The sequence below is a fragment of the Trichosurus vulpecula genome, chromosome 5 (genome assembly GCF_011100635.1).
Source record: "Trichosurus vulpecula isolate mTriVul1 chromosome 5, mTriVul1.pri, whole genome shotgun sequence".
NCBI classification, from domain to species: Eukaryota; Metazoa; Chordata; class Mammalia; order Diprotodontia; family Phalangeridae; genus Trichosurus; species Trichosurus vulpecula.
In genome coordinates this window covers 67,048,169-67,072,848 of record NC_050577.1, presented here as the reverse complement: position 1 = coordinate 67,072,848, position 24,680 = coordinate 67,048,169, and the positions used below count along the sequence as shown (strand labels likewise).

Below are 24,680 nucleotides of genomic sequence, written 5' to 3'. Positions count from 1 at the left end.
CACAGTTCATAGTCATTACTGTGAACATAAATGGGATGAACTCTCCCATAAAATGGAAATGCATAGCAGAGTGGATTAAAAACCAGAATCCTACATTATGTTGTTTACAAGAAACATTTGAAGCAGAGAAACACTCAGAGAGTAAAAGCTAAAAGGTTGGAACACAATATATTTCTTCAGTTGAAGTTAAAAAAAAAAAGCAGGGGGAGCAATCCTAATCTCATACAAAGCATAAGGAAAATTAGATCTAAAAAAAAAAAAAAGAGATAAGGAAGGAAACTTCATTTTGCTAAGAGGTACCATAGACAACAAAGTAATATCAATACTAAACATATACGCACCAAGTGGTATAGCATCCAAATTCTTTGAGGAGTTAAGTGAATTACAGGAAGAAACAGACAGCAAAACTATACTGGGGAGAACTCAATCCCCCCCTCTCAGAACTAGACAAATCTAACCACAAAATAAACAAGAAAGAAGGAGGTGAACAGAATTTTAGAAAAGTTAGACATGACAGACCTCTGGAGAAAACTGAATGAGGATAGAAAGGAATAAACCTTTTTCTCGGCAGTACATGGCACCTACACAAAAACTGATCAGGTATCAGGGCATAAAAACAATCCAATCCAATACAGAAAGGGAAATTAAATGCATCCTTTTCAGATCATGAGGCAATAAAAATTGAATGTAATAAAGGGCCATGGAAAGACAGATTAAAAATTCATTGGAAACTAAATAATCTAATTCTAAAGAATGAGTGGGTTAAACAACAAATCACTGAAACAATCAATAATTTCAAAGAGAATGATAATAATGAGACAACATACCAAAATTTATGAGATGCAGCCAAAACAGTACTAAGGGGAAAATTTATATCTCTAAATGCCTACATGAATAAAATAGAGAAAGCAGATCAACCAACTGGGTATGCAACTTAAAAAAGGTAGAAAGAGAACAAATTAAAAACTTCCTAATTAAACGCCAAATTAGAAATTCTGAAAATCAAAGGAAAGATTAATAAAACTGAAAGTAAGAAAACTACTGGACTAATGAGTAAAACTAAGAGCTGGTATTATGGGGGGTGGGGGAGTACCGAAAATAAAATAGATAAACCTTTGCTTTAATTTTTAAAAAGAGGAAAACCAAATTACCACTATCAAAAATGAAAAATGGTGGTGAATTCACCACCAATGAAGAAATTAAAGCAATAATTAAGACCAATTTTGCCCAACTGTATGCCAATAAATCTAACAATCTAAGTGAAATGGATGAATATTTACAAAAATATAAATTGCTGAGATTAACAAAAGAGGAAATAAAATACTTAACCTCATTTTAGAAAAAGAAATTGAACAAGCCATCAGTGAACTCTCTAAGAAAAAAACCTCCAGGGCCAAATGGATTTACAAGTGAATTCTACCAAACACTTAAAGAACAACTAATTCCAATACTATACAAACTCTGTGGAAAAATAGGCTAAGGAAGAGTCCTATTGAACTCTTTTTATGACACAAATATGGTGCTGATACCTAAAGCAGGAAATAGAAAAACAGAGAAAGAGAATTACAGACCAATTTCCCTAATGAATACTGATGCAAAAATTTTTAAATAAAATATTAGTAAAGAGATTACAGCAATTTATCATCAAGTATTTAATATATTTTGACCAGGTAGGATTTATATCAGGAATGCAGGGCTGCTTCAATATTAGGAAAACTATCAGCATAACTGATCATATCAATAACAAAAGCAAAAGAAATCATATGATTATCTCAATAGATGCAGAAAAAGCTTTTGAGAAAATACAGCACCCAGCCCTATTAAAAAAACACTAAAGAGCATAGGAATAAATGGAGCTTTCCTTAAAATAATAACTAGTATCTATCTAAAACAACCAGCAAGCATTATTTGTAATAAGGATAAGTTAGAAGCCTTCTCAATAAGATCAGGGGTGAAGCAAAGACACCTATTATCACCTCTATTATTCAAGATTGTACTAGAAATGTTAGCTTTAGCAATAAGAAAAAAAAATTGAAGGAATTAGGCAATGAGGAAACAAAACTATCACTCTCTGCGGAGGATATGATGATATACCTAGAGAATAAACTAAAACACTATTTGAATTAACAACTTCAGCAAGTTGCAAGATATAAAATAAACCCACATAAATCATCAGCATTTCTATGTATCACCAACAAAGCCCAGCAGCAAGAGATAGAAAGAAAAATTCCACTTAAAATAACTGTAGACAATATAAAATATTTGGGAGTCTACCTGCCAAGACAACCCAGAAATTATATGAACACAATTACAAAACACTTTTCACACAAATAAAATCAAGTCTAAACAATTGGAAAAACATCAATTTCTCATGGGTATATCGAGCTAATATTATAAAAATGACAATTCTACCTAAATTAATTTATTTATTCAGTGCCATGGCAATCAAACTACCAAAAAATTATTTTACAGAGCTACACAAAATAACAACAAATTCATCTGGAAGAACAAAACAGTCAAAGAATATCAAGGGAATTAATGAAAAAAAATGCAAAGGAAGGTGGCCTACCCACACCAGATCTAAAACTATTTTATAAAGCAGCAATCATCAAAACTATTTGGTACTGGCTAAGAAATGAGAGTGGTGGATCAGTGGAATAGATTAGGTACACAAGACACAGTAGTAAATGACTATAGTAATCTACTGTTTGATAAATACAAAAACTCCAGCTTCTGGAATAAGAACTCACTATTTGACAAAAACTGCTGGGAAAACTAGAAAATAGTATAGCAGAAAACTAGACATAGACCAACACCTCACACCGTATACAAAGATAAGGTCAAAATGGGTACATGAATTAGATAAAAAGGCTGATACTATAAGCAAACTAGGAGCACAAGGAATAGTTTCCCTGTCAGATCTGTGAAAAAGGGAAGAATTTATGATCAAACAAGAGATAAAGAACATTATGAAATACAAAATGGATATTTTTGATTAAATTAAATTAAAAAGGGTTTGCACAAACAAAAACAATGCAATCAAGATTAGAAAAAAGTAGAAAACTGGGGAAATAATTTTTACAGCCAGTGTCTGAAAAATGTCTCACTCCTCAAATACATAAAGAACTGAGTCAAATTTATAAGAACACAAGTCATTCCTAAACTGATAAATGGATATGAACAGGCAGTTTTCAGATAAGAACTCAAAGCTATCTATAGTCATATGAAAAATGCTCTAAATAACTACTGATTAGAAAAATGCAAATCAAAACAACTCTGAGGTACCACATCACACTTATCAGACTGGCTAATATGACAAAAAAGGAAAATGATAAATGTTTGAGATGTGGGAAAACTGGGACACTAATGCATTGTTGGTGGAGTTGTGAACTGATCCAACCATTCTGTAGAGCAATTTGGAACTATGCCCAAAGGGCTACAAAATTGTGCATACCCACTGATGCAGAAATACCACTACTAGGTCTGTATCCCAAAGAGATCATAAGAAAAGGAAAAGGACCCACATGTACAAAAATATTTGTCAGGTCTTTTTGTGGTGGCAAAGAACTGGAAATTGAGGTGACTGAACAAGTTGTGGCATATGAATGTAATGGAATACTACTGTGCTATAAGAAATGTTAAGCAGGTGGATTTCAGAAAAACCTGGAAAGACTTCCATGAACTGATGCTGAGTGAAATGAACAGAGCCAGAAGAACACTGTACACTGCAACAGCAATACTATTAGATGAAGAACTAGGAATGACTTAGCTCTTCTCAGCAATACAATCCAAAACAATTCCAAAAGACTCATGATGGAAAATGCTAACCACATCCAGAGAAAGAACTACAGAGTCTGAAAGCAGATCAAAGCATACTATTTTCACTTTTTTTTTGCTTTTTGGTTTTTTTCCCTTTTGTTCTGATTCTTCTTTCACAACATGATTAATGTGGAAATATATTTAACATGATTGCATGTATATAAGCTAAATCAGACTGTTCGCTGTCTTAAGGAGTGGGAGTAGAGGAAGAAAAACTGGGAACTCAAAATCTTACAAAAAATGTTGATAACTGTCTTCACATGTAATTGGAAAAATAAAATACTATTTACAAAAGAAAAATATATAAGTCTCCTAAAACACACACATAAAAGAAAATATCCACTTTCCCAATAAATTTTTTAAAAAGACTATATTAAAATAGTAAGTTTTAAGAAAATGGCAGTTATTAACATTTCATGTAAAACTGGGTCTATGGAGTATATAAATGCTTAAATACCGAGTGAGGTAATTTTAAAAAGTATTTGTCACAGCTATTGAGACAGGGATCAAAGAGGATCATCTATGTAGAGCTGTAAGGGACCTTAGAAGTTATCTAGACTAGCACTTCTTAAACTGTGGCTTGCAACCACATATGAGGTCAATGTAACTGAATGTGGGGGTCAGGAAAAATTTGGCAACAGAAAAAGGCTTCTCAACACACAATTAATTCAAAATCAAAACATGTAATGAATCTGAGGTGTTTCTGGCAGTTCTTGCCCAGATTGCCTTACATGACTTCACTGCAGCCCTGGTATTGGACATAGCATTGACGATTATAACATCAAAATATCAATTATAAAATCAAAATATTGATCACCTCTGAAAAACACTGAAGATGTTCTACATCCTGCAGTATCAAAAAGTTGGACATGTACAAGCAGACACTTTGTTAGACGTAATGCCTAGCTCTATCAAATCAAATTTGTTTTAAGGTAAAACATAAACACACTGGGATCTTATATGTTCTAACACTTGTAGTCAATTGTATAAAATGAAATGACCTTTAAAGGTGTAACCACTGGATTTTTAAAAAGTTTTATGCATTAAAAGAGTCAAAAAACGATAAGCACAATGAGATCCTGTATCCTCTACATCTTTTAAGTCAATTGTAAAATAGATCTTTTTACTCTCGAATTTTCTGAAACTTGCTATGTAATTAAGCTGAGTTATCCCAGTGTTATCTGACAATTCTTTTACTTAGAATCTTCTTCTTGTATTTGAATTTAATAAATTTTAAGTAAAAAGATCTCAGGATAAGATAAGACAAAGGTCCTTAAAAAGTCATGTTGTCCAACCTCATTTTATAGACAAAAAAACTGAGATTCAAAGAAACCGAGTGACTTGACCAAAATCACAAAATGTATACATAGCATAAGTCTGGGATATGAATCTGTCTCATTTAACTCCAAATGCAGTCACATAATATACATTAAAGTATTCAAACTAAGTTTAGAATGTAATATCCCAAAGAGATAATGGAATCAAAGACCTACTAGTTGCTGCTTGTTAAATGAAATTTTTAAAATAAAATTTTATTACTATCTTTGGTTTTCACAGAATCTACATTCCCCACTAAATCCCTCTCTTCTCCTTTCTCACAGGGTGCATACCTTATAATTTAAAAAAAGTTTAAAAATAAAAAACACCAGTTGTGTAAAACAAATCAACACAATGAAAAAGTTGAAATGTTTTACACTCATAGCTCTTCTCTGCAAAGAAGGAATCAAGATGCTTTTTCATCTTTTTCAGTCTGTTTTGATTTTTTAAAAAAGAAGTTCCTGAAATATGGGAGTTCAGAAGGGAAAATGTTTAAAGTTGTCTGGCAAATATAACCAATTCCAAGGATAAGGATAAATAAGTGGAAGGGGGTGGTGGTGGTTTAAGAGGGTGGGTAAGGGAAAGAAAGATATTCATCCAGGTATTACCCTCACTCCTGGGAAGTTCAAGTCTTCCAAAAACCAGCAGATATATTGGGGGTGGTGATTAACAATTAAAATAAAGGCTCTGGGAAAGAAGCCATCTCAGGAAGAACCAATTTATAAGGACTAAGAATTATCACAATATGGCTATTCTGTATTACCAGAGTGAATCTCAGCAGTTCTAATTATCTTCCATTGGAGGACACCCATGAAGCTAGGTTAGTTCCCTAACAAACACTTTTCATGATTCCATGAAAAACTGAGGTTCTTTATTCTCTGGGACTACTTAGAAATACACTGGAATCCCCAAAGTACCCATGGAAATAACCAGCCTTCAATCTATCTTCCAGATCAAAAATGATTCATGTGCTTCTTTTCCGGTACCACTTAAGAGCATCCACACAAGACTTGTTCCAGCACCCTAGAGCAGCTTGTTTTTTTTAACCAGGCAGGTATATTATTAGGTCCTCTTGCTATGACAGTAACATAACGGATTCTAATTAGGATCATAGTAAGTGACAATCTATATGATAAAAGAGAAAAAAACTAAATCAAGGAAGAATGTCATGTCAATAAGAAAGGCATTTGGCAAATCACCAAACTTTACAAATAGAATGTTAAAATAAATTCCAATCTGAGATCCACTGGGGCACTACATTTCTTCCTACCAAGTGCCTTCAGTATTAATTCATACTGAATGGCATTTTAATATCTGAGACACTCAAGTTGAAAATATTTGACTTCTTTTGCATTTCTAAGTCTATCCTTCCCCAAAGGCCCTAATAACTTCGAGATCAAGCATTTATTACATTTTTAAAACTGGTAACAAATTACCACAATATCTGAGACCTATTCAAAATCTACCTTTTAGAATACTGTATATATCTTTATTAGATTCCCAAACATTTATGCTTTATGGACAAGATTTTATTTAGCATGCACAAAACTTACCCATATTGCAAGCTTAGCTTTATTTCCATCAACTGATATAGTCTTCACCTTGAAGTCAACACCTGGAAAAGATAACATTTAGTTAAGTCTACAGTAGCCCATCAATTTTAAAGTCAACTACAGAAAAATATATATGAAACTCCCAAAACAGAATTTTTTAAAAGTCGTATGCCCCCAAATATAAAAAATAGCTTGGAGATAAGAAAGAAAGCATGGTGTAGTGGAAAGAATTCTAGATGTGGAGCAAATGGAGCATAGGACGTTGGCCTGATGCAGAGAAAAGTAAGCAGAACCAGGAAAACAATTTACACAATAACAACACGGTAAAAGGGCAAAAGAGTCTGAAAGACTTCAGACCACTAATCAATGCAGTGTCCTCTCATGATCTTGATGAAGCACTCTAGAAGCTTGCAGAAAAGTTATGGATGCAAGGTGCAGAATGAGACATACATTTCTGGATATGGTAAATGTGTGAACTTGTTTGCTTAAGTAAACCTCTTACAAGGACCACATTTCCTCCTTTTATTGGGGATAGGGAGAACTACTGATAAAGATGACCAAAAGGGGGTGGGGAGGAAGGAGGAGGGAGAGAGATGGCCATTGAGCATTTTTTTTTAAATAGACAGAAGAGAATAAAAATTCAGAAGGGAACACAGATGAGCTGGACAACTTTGAAACATGTTGAATGTATTACACTTTTCTTTTAGAGCAAGCTTTTTTAAAAAGGACACTCATGATTTTGTGTATAATCCTTTTTTCAATTCTACAGAATATATGGAAATGTCCTTTTTATTGATGCTCCTTAAATTAAGAATAAAAATATAAAATCTGGAGGAAAAAAGAAAAGTTGAAGTAAAAAAATGCACAAAAGAAAACAAGGTCAGAGTTAAATGAGACACAAAGGACAAGTTTGGAATGAATTTATTATATACTTTTTAAAAATGTAAACTATATAATATATATCCACAGCTGAATATACAATTCTTTTCTGTTCTACTTTGCATACAGAAATATTAGTGTTATTCGTCTTTGCCAACACAATACCAAAATTAGACAAGCAGGGCTGGAATCCAGCAGCACCACTAACACTTCCCACCTGAATGATCTCAGGCACCATCACTTGCCTTCTGTGAGCCTTGGTTTCCTCATTTGTTAAAAGGGCTAAAAAAGACAGCCTCTAAAAGTTCCTTCTAGTTCTAAATCTATGATTCTGTGATATATTCAAGATGCTGTTATTTGATTTTTGTAGACATGTAACACTTTAAACAGTAGTCACTAAAGTACAAGAGATTGTGGTTTCTTGGTATCATGAAGAATGAGAAGTCAAAAAATTACTAACTTAAGCCTCAACCATGTGTCTGTTTTTTAAAATTCCCCTTTAATTTGATATCTGCCTTTGCCCTACCCTCTGCCCCCATCTCATCCTGTACTACCAAAGACAAAGAGTCCAATATAATGGATATCCCTAACATGATAGGGAGAAGTCTGAGAGCTATTCTTTAGATCAGAGAACCTTTAAAAAACTGATATTCCAGTCCCAGACTGCTTCTCATTCCCACCAACAGTCAACTAAGCCCTGACCTGCAACTGATGTGACATTAAAATTCATATTTAACTGTTAAATGCTCACTTTTTAATGTCAGCTTCTCTTTTACCCGACACTCTTTATTTTTGAGCACAACACGAAACTTGACAGAACCTCATTACAGAAACCTTTTCTTATTAGAAAGTCACTTGACATACAATTTGAAATTACTAGATATGAATGAAGGAGAGAAGAGTTAATAGTTTCATGTTCAAATTCTTAAGAATCTTAGAGCCTATCAGGATCACAAAATTTTATGAAAAGCTTTTCTCAGAGCTACTTTACACAAAAGGGGGCAAGCTCTTCATAAGCAGTCACATAAGGTTTTGCTACAGCTGCTCAACAATCTCTCCCTTTCCAGGAAAAGAGGCTTAAATATGCCATCTGGCTCAAATGAATGGTAAGTGCCCAAACCTCTTTCATGAATATCAAAAATGTGTGTAGCTTTCCCCAGTGACCAGAGGGAAAACATTAGCACACAAAGCTTGGAAAGAAAACTTTCAAAAGATCTTATTAGTTTGTCACAATCCATTTAGAACAACCTCAGCTAAGAAAAATGTATGCTTACAGAGCACCTGTCACTAGTACGGAAATAAATAAAACTGTTAGAGGTTCAGGATGATCAGGGGGAGGTTTTGCATACAAATTAGGTATTGTCAAAATCAAGCCAAGCTTTCCTCCACACACTAAAGAATGACTTGTTTTGCCTTTTTTTTTTTAAGTTTTGGTGGTAAAAGTTACTTGACTAGAAGGACCAAGTATACAATGGCTTAGAGGTTACTACTTAGAGAATCACTGAGGTAAATCACTGATTCCCCTAGGTGTCCATAAGATTTCAATTTGTTTCTATTATTAAGTAACCTTCAGCAAGTTAACAGAAAAAAAATAATAAATGAAATATGTAATTATAATTCTAAAGATACTAAAAAGGTAATAACTGAAAAAATTAATAGCTTAAACTATATCAAATCAAAACATTGTCAACTTAATGTTTTCCTGAACAAATTAAAATATTTAACTTTATGCTTATTTCTGAGTATTGTCAAGTCAGAAAATGCACTCACCACTATTGATTGCTATGCATGTTGAATCTTTCACAAATTCAAACTTAAAATTACAAAACCAAACACACATATATTCATATGCTACAAACACTAATTCTAAAAAATACTTTAAGGGAACTGCTTATTACTGTGAAGATTGGGTGTCTTATAGAGGAACCTCTCTCTCAAAGCAAAAAAGGCCACACAGTGGAAGTAGTTGACATCTTGTTAATTACAAACTCCCCCTGGCAAGACAGTAGGTAAGGGCAGAATTAAACAGCCTCTAACATTAGCTAACCATGACTTAAGAGTTACAAAAAACTCTAATTCCACTTGAAAAGACTTAATTCTACTTGAAATAAAAGTATGGATATCAAGTCAAGTGACCTGAAAAGTAGGTTGTACACAGAGATATGTCTGCTCAAGGCAGCCAACAATTATATGTGCTACAGATGTAATGGCAGATTTACTAAGGAAAAAAGAGTGTCTAAACAGGGCATTAAAAAACCATCTAAAAATAAAAAGGATCTGAAGAAACAAAGAAAAATAAAAGACAATATAACAAGTTGATGAATGGGACAAGTAAACTGTAGAGATGAAGAAAACAGATATACAACTGTGATACATTTTATTTTTATGTCATCTACATTTCCCAGCCCCTCCCAACTCTCTCAAAATTTCTGTTCTTGATAACCTCATTTCATGAGATGTAAGGTGCTTTTTAGCAGGAGATTAAAATTACTAGTTCCATGGGTATCGAAAAGAACCATAGAAAGTAGAGAATAAAAGAGATTTTGGATAAGTAGCCTCATTTACTTAAACTATAACTATCACCTGTATGGAAGAATATCTGTATACCTTCCTAACATTTCACCACTCCTAAATTTTTTCTAGCATTTAAGAAAAAAAATTATCATAAATGCTCCTCCACCAAACCATATTTGGATGCCTCAGTGTCGAAAGGTGGTGCTCCCAAATTCACTATGCCAAAAAAACCCTCAAGCTCTGAAAAATCTAGAAAGGTCTTGAATACAGTGACAGACTTCGTATCTCCTATCTCAGAAGCATAAGAGAAAAAGAGATTCATCACCAGATTGACTGAAAGGTAATGAATTTTTCAGCTACAATTACTCCTGAGGATCTTTTAACCAAGCTGTGAAGTAACTTGCATCTGTATCTGTGGAGGGAAATACCTACACAAATGAAATCGCAGGCTGTGGAACTAAATATATTAAATGAAGCTTCGACAAATAATCACTCTCCGGAAATAAGAGTTTCAAATAGACAGCTTTCTCAAAACGGGACTACTCTATGTAGAAATACAGTTATCAAACACAGTACAAAATTAAGAAAACTTTTTGACTCACAGCTTCTGGAAAGATGCCACTAAATCTGTGGCTTTTTAAAGAGTAGAACAAAGCCTCGATTTTTTTATAGTCTCCAAAAATCCGATACTAATAATAAAGAACCAGTATTAAGTCAAAAGATAATTAGCAACCAGTACAAATTCCTATGTAAATGACCTCTCATTCCTAATTACTATCAGAAACAAAATGATAGGCAGTACCAAACTGAAACTAATTATCTTCCAAATTAATTTAATAACCAAAAGATAGACTATGAAATATAAACAGATTAATTTCAGTTACATGAAACAGAAAACTTTTTCCACAAAAAAAAAAAACAGTACAATAAAGATAAGGGAGGGAAGGGGGCAGAGGGAGTATTTACCTCACATCTCTCTGATATCTAAGATATATAAGAAATTAGCACAATTATGTAAGATCAAGAGACATTTCCCAATAAATAAGCTATTGAAAAATATGAAAATAGTTATTTTTAAAAACCACTGAGCTTCCTACTTATACTCAGGTAAAAATGACAACAACAACAAAAAAAAAGATGGAGGGAAGAAAGGCAAATGAATACACTGTTGTTCGAACTAAAATGGTCCAACCAATCTGGAAAGCAACTTAGAATTTAGTTTTAAAAAAAAGCAAAACTCTCTGATTCAGAGATTCTTTGACTAGGCATATATACTTAAGAAAGACAAAGACAAAAAGATGCCATATAAACCAAACCACTCACAAAGGCATTTTTGCAGTGTCAAAGAACTGGAAAAAAGGAGATGACCATCGAATGAGGCAGATGTACATAAAATGTTACTTTATCATAAGAAGTGATGAACATAAAGAATTCAAAGAAGTATGAGAAGTCTTATGAGGTAGCTAAATGATGCAGTGGATTAAACTGCAGACAGAGTCAGAAAGACCTGAGTTCAAATTGCATCTCAGAAACTTACTACGTGTGGCACTGGGCAAGTCACTTAAACCCTCTGTCTTGATAACCCTACTTCTAAAATAGAGACAATAAGAGATCTACCTTTCAGGGCTGCTGTGATGATCAAATGAGGAAACATATGTAAAGCACTATATAAATGCTATTAACTGTTTAAAAAAATGAAAAAACAATGCACACCTGAACACTGTATAATTATAATAACCAAGCTGAACTCTAGAGAAGAGTTAAGAAAATGCACCTTCTTCCTTCCACTGCAAAGATAGGAGGCTTCGAGAGCAGAATATTGCATATATGATAGGATATAAACAATGTGATTAACAGTTTTGCTGAACTGCTTAATTTTGCGCTAACAGATAGTTCTTTGGATAAAGAGGTATATTTGGAAATGCAAATGGCCAGGTGAGAAGCAAAAAATTTTAGCTCTCACAGATATTACAGCAAGCATTTTTTTTAAAAAGCAAAATATCTAGGAATGATTTTTTTCTTCAAAACTCCAAGGAAAAACTGCATTAACTATATTATACTATGCCACTTAAGGTCCACAAAAGGGGATAGCCTGAAATCTGCAGGCACTATGGAAAAGGGGGCCAGCCAAAAATACTTGGCCCAGAAATGCAGTGCACCAAAGTCTTCTAGTATGTAAGCCAGGGTCCTAAAAGCTAGGGAACCCTAGACCTTAAAGCTGTTGTTTTCTGACTGCAACCGGGATTCAAAAGCCACTTGGACAGACACGGCAACAGTCAGGGCAGAACTCTGATCAGAGTGCTCCACGTAGACCTGGTACAGATCACACACCCATCTCCCCCTCCATACTCCATCAGATTGGTTCACATAGACTACCTGGTGCAGCTCACTTACTAGTTAGCTCCCAAGGTCCTCCAGGAATACAGTCCATTATCAAGATATTAAGTATATAGATCAGTACCAAAGATTTCATCATTCCTCCCAGAACCACAGTCTGACCCTGACACAAAGTTCAAATTCAGAAAGTAAAGCTGGAAATATAAGTAAACAGAAGAAAATATCAGCGATAAAGAAATATCAGAGCCAGGGATGCTCAAGAAACAAATCCAGAAGAATTCTTGTCACCAAAAGTAAAGACTCAAAGATATTCACAGATACATCATAAGCTATACTGAAAAAAAATGAAACACATTTTAAAACAATCATATAAATTAGATGAGAGCTCTAGAGGAAAGAATCAGAAAGGAAATGTGAGAACTACAAGAAAGAACTGAAAGAGGAATTATCAGGATGGTATAGAAAGTGTAAAATTTTACTCAATTAACAATCTCCTTAAAAATTATATTGGACAAGAGAGACATTAAGAAATACTAGAACATGGTCAAAATACCGAAAAAAAAAAGTCAGAAAATGTTAAGATATATCCTACTGAAATCAACTGGGGGGAAAAAAACAGGTCAAGGAAGACAGAATTTCAGTATCATCAATCTACTCGAAAACTTTGACCATTGGAAAAAAAAACAAAAACACCCAGACACATTTCAAGAAATTACGGATTAAAAACTCCCCAGATCTATTTAAAACCAGGTTGGCAAAATGAAATTGGAGAGAATCCTCTCATCACCTTCTGAAAGAAATCCCCAAAGGAAAAGTGTTCTGAGGAACATCAAAACCAAAATCCAGAGCTTCCAGGTCAAAGAAAACAAACAGAAAAAAAAAAAAAAAAGAGTTCAAATACAAAGAAACCAAACAGGATCACAAAAGCCCTGGAAACTACCACTATAACAAACAGAGGAGGTTGGAATATAATATTCCAGTAGGCAAAAGATAAAGACTTTTAACTAATAACTTATCTAGCAAAGTTGAGTATAATTTTATAGAAGAAATACAGACTTTTAATAAATAGAGGGCTTCCAAGTGTTTCTGATGAAGAAACCACAGGTGAATAGATATCCTGAGGTACAAACACAGAAGAAAGAGAAACAGGGAAGTAAATAATTATAGGAAAAGACTATATGATGAAGTTTTTGTATTCTAATGGGGGGCGGGGAGGGGAAACAAGTGTCCCCTAAGAACCTAAATGTTCTTTATGGGAGCAGTTTCATTATGTTTTGATGATCTTAAGAGAAAAAAGAAAAGGAAAGGAAAAAGGAAAACATTAGGGAAGAGAGGGAGAGGAAAGGAAGGAAATAAATATTTTATGTACCAGGCATTGTGCTAAGTCTTTTACAAATATTATCTCATTTTATCTTCATGACAACCCTGAAAAGTATATTTTATTATTATACCCATTTTATAGTTGAGGAAAGTGAGCCAAACAGAGTTATAATAAATAAGACAGTAAGTGTCTGAAACTACATTTGAACTCAAGTCTTCCTGACCCTAAGCCCAGTCCTCTATCCAGTGCCCCAACAAGTCACTTCACAAAGAGAAGAAGGGAACGGAACTTAGTATCTCATATAATCTGAGTGTGGAAGATTAAACAAACATCAGGGAGAGACTGGGCTACACATGAATAAATTTCCTCTTAGAAGCACGGAATGTGAAGGAGGGAAGAAAAGGAAAGAAAGAACAAAAACTTGTGATCAGAGACTAGGTAAAGTTAAGAGAAGAGGAATGGTGGAACAGAACTGCAGCAAATATAGATCACTAACACTGAAAACACATATACACACAGGCACACACACCCCATCTTGACATTCTTTTTGTCTTTGTAAAGTTGGAGTGGAGAGCAAAGTGTTTTGCAAAACTTATGTAAATGTCAGCTGTTACTATTATAAAAAAATTCCAAAGCAACTATTAAAATCATTAAAAATACTACATAAAATTATTGTACTAAAGAGCTAAAAAGAAAATCATGTTGCTTTGGCATTAGAATGGAACAGAGATGGGGGCAGCTAGGTGGTGAAGTGAGTAGAGCACCGGCCCTGGAGTCAGGAGGACCTGAGTTCAAATCCGGCCTCGGACACTTGACACACTTACTAGCTGTGTGACTTTGGGCAAGTCACTTAATCCCAACTGCCTGCCCTTTCCCCTTTGCAAAAAAAAAAAAAAAAAAAAAAGAATGGAGCAGAGATGACGGTACAATTAGAATCCAATATATAAATACAGCTGATTCATGCTATAGCTCCCACAGTTTCAAAACTAAATCTAGGAAGCTTTAGACTCTCAAGCATTCTAGCTATTGCATAACATACAAGAAAATGTTACAAGAAGTTATGATTAGGAAGAAAATATATATGATAACAATGTAAAACACAAAGGAAATGAAACTTAATGCTATGTAATTAACAGCTGAGTCTGTCCCAAAGAGGAGAGACAATGAATTACCTGGGCAGAGATAGTGGGCTAGCAACATGGAAATGTGACATGTATTGTCAGACAATTAATGTATTGCTTAGTTCTGCTGAATATTCTTTTCCCTCATTTATTAACCTTTATTTAAGGAATGGCTAGCTGAGTAGGGGACAGGGGAAACAATATATTTTGAAATGAAGGCGGTGTAAAAAATAAAAGATATAAAAAAAAATTTTTAGAAACAAAGAAATGGTTAAGACAAAAGACAGTAACTTTTCTAGGAAAATGTTCTTAAGGAAAGGAAGAACTTCCCAAACTGTGAAGTGTGCCTTCCTGGAGAGATATGAATCCCATAGTCAAAATCACTGGATGACTTCTGCAACAATTTTTTTGAAAGTTCAAATGAAGGCCAATAAAAGCAAGACCAACTAGGCACATTCACTGGGGGTGAGGGGTCGGGGGGAGAGAGACAGAGGTAGAAGGGGGGACAGGAACCAGGGTCAGTGAATGGGTGGCAAAAGAACACAACCATCCAGAGCTGCTTGTGAAAAGTACAGAGACAAAGGGACAAGACGTTCCCCAAGGAAGTGGAAGCATGCTTTTATGTAGGCAGGAGAAAGGTCCTATATGACACCCAAATATTTATAGTAACACTTTTTGTGGTTGGAATTGAAAGCAAAATAGATACCCATCAATTAGGGAAAGACTAAACAAACTGTGGTACCCAAATGTAATGGAGTATTGTCGTTTTTCAGTCACTTCAGTCTTCTCTGACTCTTCATAACCCCATTTGGGGTTTTCTTGACAAAGATACTGGAGTGGGTTTATCATTTCCTTCTCAAGTTCATTTTACAGAAGAGGAAACTGAGGTAAACAGGGTTAAGTAACTTGCCCAGGGCCACACAGGTAACAAGTATCAGACCAAATTTGAACTCAGGAAGATGAGCCTTCCTGACTCTAGGGCCAGCACTCTATCCACTGTGCCACCACTTAACTGTACAAGAAAAGGTAAATGTGATGGACATAGAGAAGCATGGGAAGACTGACATAAAAATACACAGAACCAGGAAAATAATAATAAATAATAATTACAACAATGTAAACAGAAGCAACAGTCAATCCACAGGCGTTTTACAAAGATCTGCTACAAGCCAGACACTGCCTCAGAAAAAAGGCATTATTTCAGAGGTGAGGAAGGGAGGAATAAGTGGAAGATCAGAATGGCCTCTTGTTGAAGAGAGGAGTTCAGCTGAGTCTTTAAGGAAGCCAGGGTGGCCATGAGATAGAAAGGAAAAAGGAAAGTATTCAAAGTATGGGGGACAGTCAATGAATAAGCATGGAGCTGAGAGATGAAGTATCAGCAAAGAAAGAACAAGAAGGCGAAACAGTATTAGTGGATTCTACAATGCATTGAGGAGTACAAAGAGTGAGACTGTAAAGACAGGAAGAAGTCAGGTTATAAGGAGCATTAAAAACCAAACAGAAGACTGGATATGTGGGATGAGTGAATGGAGACAAGGACACCTCTGAGGCTGAGACTGTGAGCTTGAGTGACTAAAGAACGGTATTGTCTTCTACAATAATAGCAAAGTTCAGAAAAGGAGAGGGTATAGACAGAAAGATAATGAGCTCTCTGTTTTGGAGTTTGAGGTGTCTATCCTGCAAGGGTCAAGCCCACCGCTAAGCTGTTTTTATATGAACCCAGCTTCTGTGGGACCCTTAAGTTAGAAATGGTTTTTAAATAAAAGAACCATTCGAATGATATTACACTTAAAATCATTTAAGCAGTGATTCTATATATACACGTGTGTGTGTGTGTGTGTGTGTGTGTACACATGGTTTGTAAGTAGGACTTAGAAAAACAGCCCCCAGGCCAGGATTTGGCCCTCAGGCTGTAGTTTGTGGGCCACTCCCCGCCCCCATCCACAGTCTATGGAATATCTAGTGCAAAATTCCAAGTAGTTTGTGATATACTACTGGACCTCAAGAGAATGATTAGAAGGATATATAGAGATGAGATTTATTTTCACAGATAATAAACTCATGAGGCCTGAAGAGAACTGCAAGTGAGACAGAAGATAGCAAGAGTTTTTAATCTGGGGATAGATTTCAGGAGGGTTGTTAACTTGAGATAGAAAAAAAAATATATCTTTATTCTCACTAACTGAAAATTAACATTTTCTTCAATTATAAATGTTGGCAACAAAGTAGAGTAGTATTAGTAGAACCTTGACTCTGTCACCAGTAGAAATTACAGTTTCGTATTACACTACAGTTATCACTTATGCTCATACTACTTCAAAATTACTACATTATAAGTCTTCCTGACTTTAGGCTAATCTTAATATAATTGGTTTCTTTTGTAGTCTTATGTATTTTATTTTGTGCATTTAAAAAATTATTCCAAAAAGAGTTCCATAAGCATCATCAGACTACCAAAGTGGTTCATGATACGTTTAAAACCCCTGATATAGAGAGAGAGAGCAGAAATGAGGCCCAGAGGGCTTTGGGGGGACCACTTATAGTCAGTAGGTGACCAGGACAAAACAATGATTTGTAAGAGATGTAGGAAAAGAACTAGGAAGCAAAATGTATACAGAACAAGGTGAATGGCAATGTCAAAGGATGCAAAAAGGTCAAGAAGGAAGAGAACTAAGAAAAGGCCATTAGATTTCACTATTAAGAGATCAACGATAATTTCAAAAGAAATAGTTTCAATTTAATGATGAGGATGGAAGCTAGACTGCAGAGGGTTTAGGACTGAAAGAGAGAGGAGAGACAGAAATATTAAGTTTAGACATTAACCATGAAGGGAAGGAAGGGCTTAAAATGATAGCTTAAGAATGAAGTGAGATTTTGTTTTGTTTTCTTTTGTCTTAAGGTTCAAAAAACATGGATGGACAGGCTTGGAAGAAGTAGGGAAGCAGCTAATAGATAGGGAGAGACTGACGATTAGTAGGAAAGGAGGCATGATAGGGAGCAAATCTGCTGCAGAAGACTTTCTGACAAGTGTTACTAGAAAACGAGAAAGCAGAATGACTGCAATAAAATGTGTTCCAAATCAATAAAAGAGAATGCAGGTTCCAAACATCTCACACCATGCCAGTTAAAAAGGTGAGAACAGTAAATTTTGGAGGGACTTTGAGAAGACAGGCACATGAATATACTGTTGGGGTAAGTGAAGCTATCCAACCTTTCTGGATATTAATTTGAAATTAGACAAGAAAATCATAAACCATAAACCTTTGAATGAGCAACCCTAAACCTCAGACTATGTCCCAAGGAAGTCAAAGACAAAAACAAAAGTCCAAATAAATCAAAAGATTTTGCTGACTTGAGTGACCATCATTTGGGTTATGGATGAAAAGACTATGATGCATGAATGTAATCAAATATTACTATGCAATAAGAAATGGCAAATGAGAGATTCCAAGAAACATGGGATGTGTATGAATTGATCAATGCAGTCAATAAGCAAAACTGAAAGAATATACATAATGATTATAACCATGTAAAGGTAAATATCATTAAAAGAAAGCTGAGTAATTAAAAAACCAGCTATGATCCAGATAACAGATGGAACATATTTCCTTTCTCACAGGAAAGAGGTTACTAAGACAGAATATGTTGTATGCATTTTTCACATCTGATCATAATACTGGGTGTTTGTTACAGGGGAAGGTTGAATCTGGAGGGCAGTTGAAAGGGGTCTTTTTCCAGAAGTGACTGGAAAAAGTGAAAATACATCATAACAATTTTTAAAAAGCAAATTTCTTGGGAGGCCTGTCTATTCTCATCTCATATCTTCAAGAACTCCCCTCAATACATGTGACTCATTCTCAATGATTTCATAAAGATGAAAAAATGACCCTACGGATAGATGGTTATTCATGTTTTCTAAACCAATCAATTAACAAGATTTATAAAGCAGCAATGCACCAGATAAAATGCCAAATGCTAAATAACAGAATTGTAAAGCAGTTCCTTCGCTCAAGGGGCTTACATTCTAATGGAGAAAAACTGGATATGTGGGATGAGTGAATGGAAACAAGGACACCTCTGAGGCTGAGACTGTGAGCTTGAGTGACTAAAGAACGGTATTGTCTTCTACAATAATAGCAAAGTTCAGAAAAGGAGAGGGTATAGTATAAAGTATAAAATAATATATGCAAAATGAATGCAAGGAGTAGGGAGGAAAAGCACTTAACAGCTAGGGTATCAGGAAAGGTTTCATGTAGTAGATGGTTTGAGCTGAATTTTAAAGGAAACCAATGCAAGAGGCTGAGGTAAGAGGAGAGTATTCCAGGCACAGGTGACCAGTCAGTGCAAAAAGCAGGAAGGTAGAAGATGGACTATTGTGTCCTCAGTGACAAAGAGCAAGTTGGCTAGTATAGCTAGACCACAGAGTATGAAGGGAAGAAATACATAACAAAAAGAATGGTCAGATTGTGAGGCACTTTAAATGGAAAACAGAGCAATTTATTTGATGCTAGAGAGAACAGCAAACCCCTAGAGTTTACTTAGCAGAGAAGATGACATGGTCAAACCTACACTTCTAGAAAAATCATGTTGGTGGCTTTTTCTTGAAGTAACATCATACTTATTCCTTCTGGAATCTTCCATTCCCTAAAAGCCTCTTCATAATTCAGTAATTTTAAGATAATTGCCCATGAATACTTGGTCTGGCCCAGTAACTCTTACACAGTCTTAAATGCCATTTTAACTTCTTAATAAACATCAGAACTCAGCTGTGATGGTTCAAATGTAGCACTTCTATTAACACTGTTGATACTCTATTTTGTGAAGTATGTCATACTTTTCACTATCATGAAGAGGATTCTTAGATTTGTATATGCAACCCCCTTTCAAAATTCTAGTCCTTCATCAAACCATTGGATATGTTCAATCAAAAGTTCAGAAGTTCTCTCCAATTCACTGTGTCCAAAAGCCTTCAGACACTTATCATCTGTGTGACTCTGGGCAAGTCACTTAACTCTGTTTGCTTAAGTTTTCTCATCTGTAAAATGAGCTGGAGAAGGAAGGGGCAAACACCTCAGTGTCTTTCCCAAAGAAAACCCCAAATGGGGTCACTATAGAGCCAGACATGAATTAAAAAGACTGAACAATAATAACAATGACAACAACAACAAAAAAAAAACCCAGAACTCATTATCTACTCATTCCCCACTCAAAACTTCCCTCTTCCTCACGTCTTATTTCTGTTGAACGTACCAGTTCACAACCCTGGGCACATCAAGTCTTCCCTCTTCCTTTCTATCCAATTACTTGCCAAATATTGTTGATTGTATTTATACAATAGAGCTCACATCCATTCCCTTTTCCCTACTAGAACTGATACTATCTGGTTCAGGCCCTCACCACCTTTCACCTGGACAAAGCTATTTGAACAGCTTCCTCATTGGTCTCTTGGCCTCCAGCCTCTTCCCCTCCCCATTCAATCTACCAAATTGAAACTCCTAAAACATAGGTCTGACCATCTTACTCCATTGCTCAAGAAGTTCCTGGTGGTTCCTTCTTGCCTCTAGGACTCATAATAAGCTTCCTTTCTTTGGATACTTTACCTTCCAGACAAACCAGTCTGCCTGCTATCTCCTGTACAGGTTGTTCCATCTCCCACCTGATGCTTTTCATTCCCCAAACCTGTAACACACTTCTCCCTCATCACCTCTTCTTCTTAGAAATCCCAGACTCCTTCAAAGCTCAGTTAAAGTGCTACTCCCTGTAGGAAGCCTATACGAATTCCCCAACTTACGAGCGCCCTCTTCAGAAATTGCTTTGTACATATTTTGTATTTAATCATCTACACATATGTAGTTTCCCACCTCCTTCCTCTCCAACCCCCAATATAAAGAGAGATCTCAGAAAGTAGGAACTGTTGCATTTTGGGCTTTGCATTCTTATTGACTAGTACACTGCCTAACACATGGTAGGGAATAAAATTAAGACTATAGAAAGACTTTCTTTTTAGCATCTTACCAGTTTCATTTATCAGCTTTCTTGGGAATGTCCACACTCACTAGCTGAATTTTATTGAAATTCAAATCAGTAGATGCTAGTTCTGGTTCAAACCCCGAAAGTGTTTTGGGATGTAAATAGAAAGCATCCAAGCATCCAATGTCCTCCCCAAGTCTGCAATATCTGCACCTGATTTCTCCAGTTGTCAAAGACTGGTTCCAATACCCACTCCCATAGATGAAAAAGGACCACCACCCATCAATGCAATGAAGATACTACTAAGTGGACCAACCACCTCAACCCGACAATTATATAGCACAGTGCTTTATGAGTATTACCTCATTTAAGATACTGATTAGGAATCTGAATAAAAGAAAATGAAATGCAAACCATAATGTTTTTGTTGGTTTTTTAACCAACAAACTTTTCCTGTTCTGTACAACTGTGATTTCAGTGGTGTGGTTAACACCCTGTGTGAACACAAATTCCCAACAGTGATGCAGATCAGCTGCCAGAGCTCAAAAGTGCCAATAAATGACTCTTAGAGTAGCCTAGAGTACTGAGAAATTAAGTGACTTGTAAGAGGTCACAGAGATAATAAGTAAAAGGCAGGACTTGAGTCCAAGCTTTCCTGATTCCAAGGTGATACCTATACCATCCTGTACCCCACATAGAACTCTGTTAATTATTAAATTGGTTTTTAGTCCAAGAATTTTTTGGAAGGGTTACGGCAGAAAATATAATACTTAAAAGATCTTTGTCAAAGGGTAAGTAGCAAGCATTAACCACCACTTTACAGTGATGACTTTTCAAATTAACTTTTTGTTAGGCACCAATAAGAGTTTTGTGAGAAGTGAGGTGATGTGTGAATAGACTACAGCCTTAGAGTTGGAAAGACCTGGTTTCAAGTCCTGTCTCTGGACAAGTCACTTAACCTTTCACTGGCCAGGCAACTCCATGACTATAAAGTTGCCAAGCATGTGCTACACCAATGAAATCCCAAGTACAGACCAAAGAAAAACAAACACTATATCATGCACTGTGAATTAGAAGCAGAGTTGTCCTCTGTTCTTGATAATAACAGCAGCTAACATATAGACAGTACTTTGATGTAAGCAAAGCACTTTATGTAAATTATCTCACTTGATTCTCTTAACTCGGTAAGTTTGGTGCTCTTAGTGTCTGAGGCAGGATTGGCTCAGATGGTTTTGACACTAAGTCTAGCACTCCTATCCACTTACACCATCTATCAGGAACCTTAAAGAACATCTCATTCAATCTGTTCGTTTTACATATAGGGAAATCGAGGCCCATAGAGTTGAGTGACTTCCAATCTGGTTACCGAATTCATGTAAGTCAATTAAGTTTCCTGAAAACAAACAGGAAATAAGTAGTGGAGATAGGAAGAGAATCTAATTCATTATGCTTTATGACTTGATGGTTAGCTTTTGATTGAAATGTGTCAACCCTCTGAAACATTCAGAGTAAAATTAGTTGGAGTTTTAAACTCAAAAACTGCGGTAATGTGTTCAAAAATAAAGTGTCAGCTATCAAATTATGTATTACTATTTTCAAAAGTTTAATAAAACAAAGCACATTATGATGAATGCAAAACAAGTTTCTCCTAATTAATAAGCCTACCTTATTACATGTCGAGTCAGATATTTTGGGTAATTTGCACAAATTGTATAGCTATCAACTTCTATGCTTAACTTCCAATCAAGTCTATCTAGCATAAGCCAAGCTAAGTGAATCTCCAACCGATAGATAGAATTGCCTCTAAGAAGGGCTTTCTGCCACATCCCACAAGTTGCAGAAACATTCTAGCTACTCTATAGCCTTGGCACGAAAGAACCAACAGCATGCTACTCTCTCCTTTTTGTTCATATGCCTACAGTGTTAAAAATAGTCATCCAAAAATAGTTCTGTGCCAGTAAGGAAAGAAAGATATTACTACATAGAAACCTGGAATTCAACAGCTCCAATGTAGTACTAAAGGTCATAGCAATGTTTAGTCAAGTATTTCATTATTTTGTAAATGTTGTTTTCAGATGTCAAATGAGAGTGAAAGCAATTAAGGTATTCCACGATAAAAAAATTTTCTAAGTATCTGTGCAGATAATCTGAGAACTAATGTTGCAAGAACAACTTTGTTTGCAGTTCAGGACCCAGGGCCTATTATGGGAATAAATTATGCATGTCTTAACTTTATTTCTTGCCAAAGTATATATGGTCTCGCAAACAGCCAAGATCTATGTGTTATTTTTTTTAATATACAGTGCCTTTCTATAATCTCCTAAAGACTCAAATCTTTGAGGCAACTAAAGATAATGACCACTCTTTCTGAATACAGATCAATCATTCTTAAAGTTCAATGGATGTGTATTTAGTAAACAGAATTAGCTTTTGACTAATGACAGCAAATTCCTAATTCTGGGTTGGTTTACCATCCTATCACCTAATATATCCCTGGGTGGTCTTTCTTAGCATTCACTTCTTAAAAAAAGGAAATTTTCATTTTGGCCATACCAAATTATAATTAATAAGGAAGTCACTTAAAAAAGAAAAATAGCAAGAAAAATGTTATAATACATCCTAAAGTCCAACAAATGTCTTCTGAAGTACCTGATGTTTGAAATCAATATTTTTCTTTTCCATTAATGAAACTGAGAGAGACAACTACAAATGCTTTGTCAAAAACATTTCATAGGACTACATCATTTGAAGTGTAGTTTGTATGGAACTGAAAATCACAGAATTTGGAAGTTTGAAGGACTTGTGGTCACATAATCCAATACCCTCACATTCTAGTTGAGGAAAGAGAGGTCCGGTGAAGACTGACTTGCTAATGTCACTTTTCTAGTTAGTGGCAAAGCCGGGACCAGAACTCAGCCCAGTACTCTTCCCATCATAATAGGCTGCATCAAGATATTAAGTCTACTCACTAAACAAACAACACTCAAAATATTTACTTTCATCTTCTGTCCAAAAAATCATGTGCTTCTATCCACAGCACACAAACTTCTGTCAGTCCACTTGATTTGAGGGAGTCATAAATACGAAGTCTTACCTTTCATTAATACTACCATTTTTTTTTAACATAGCTTACCAATTGTTGCTGCAAGCTCTGGATCAAAGGTATCATCTGTGAATCTCAACAGAAGGCTGCAAGAGATGATAAAAATTAAGTTTAGAAACATTTTTCTTTCCAACAGTTTGATAAAAAGTTTATTAATGGTTCCTGAAAATTGCAACAATATATAAAAAGAAAAAGACAGCTATCTGTAAATGATGGCACAACCTCAGGCATGAAGTGGGAAGGGAGGGGGAAAAGGAGGTGCTACAAGAATATTCAAAAAGTTATTTTGGGAGAAAGGCAAGGAACTAATTCTAATAACTTGAGGATGAAAGGCTACTCTCATATTCTACTGAATAATCCCTTAACTACAGCAAAAGTAAACCTTAACTGTACAAGTATGTTGCCTACATGTCCCTTTGGGGAAATCTTCTAATATCCATCTTTACCGCCTTCCTAATCTTTACTCCACAACTCAAAATTCCTCTACATCTTCACCTGTCTTCTTCCTTTGCATAAGTCTGAGGAAAAGTTGATGGGAATAGTTAATGTTGGAGGTGTTGCAGGAAGGCAAGCATACTGACAGACCACTTGTGGAGCTCTGTATTTGTCTAATTATTCTGAAAAGCAATTTGGAAATACTAATTCAGGATTGCTGGGCATGGGAATCAGCAGGAAATGTTGATGAGGTATAAGTAAAAGATCAATAAATCTAGATTTTGCTAGGAATCAAAGTCTAGCTTGTGGGA

The 24,680-nt window shown here is 35.3% G+C and overlaps 1 protein-coding gene across 1 annotated transcript in view; it reads right to left on the bottom strand.

Annotated features, from left to right (window-relative positions):
• RAB18 (RAB18, member RAS oncogene family) overlaps positions 1–24,680 on the bottom strand; it is a 52,461-nt gene that overhangs the window by 20,064 nt on the left and 7,717 nt on the right. Inside the window, exons 2-3 of the mRNA XM_036759914.1 lie at positions 23,965–24,020; positions 6,690–6,751 (exon numbers count right to left, since the gene is read on the bottom strand). Coding sequence (XP_036615809.1) covers positions 6,690–6,751; positions 23,965–24,020 — 118 coding nt within the window. The remainder of the gene's footprint in view (positions 1–6,689; positions 6,752–23,964; positions 24,021–24,680) is intronic.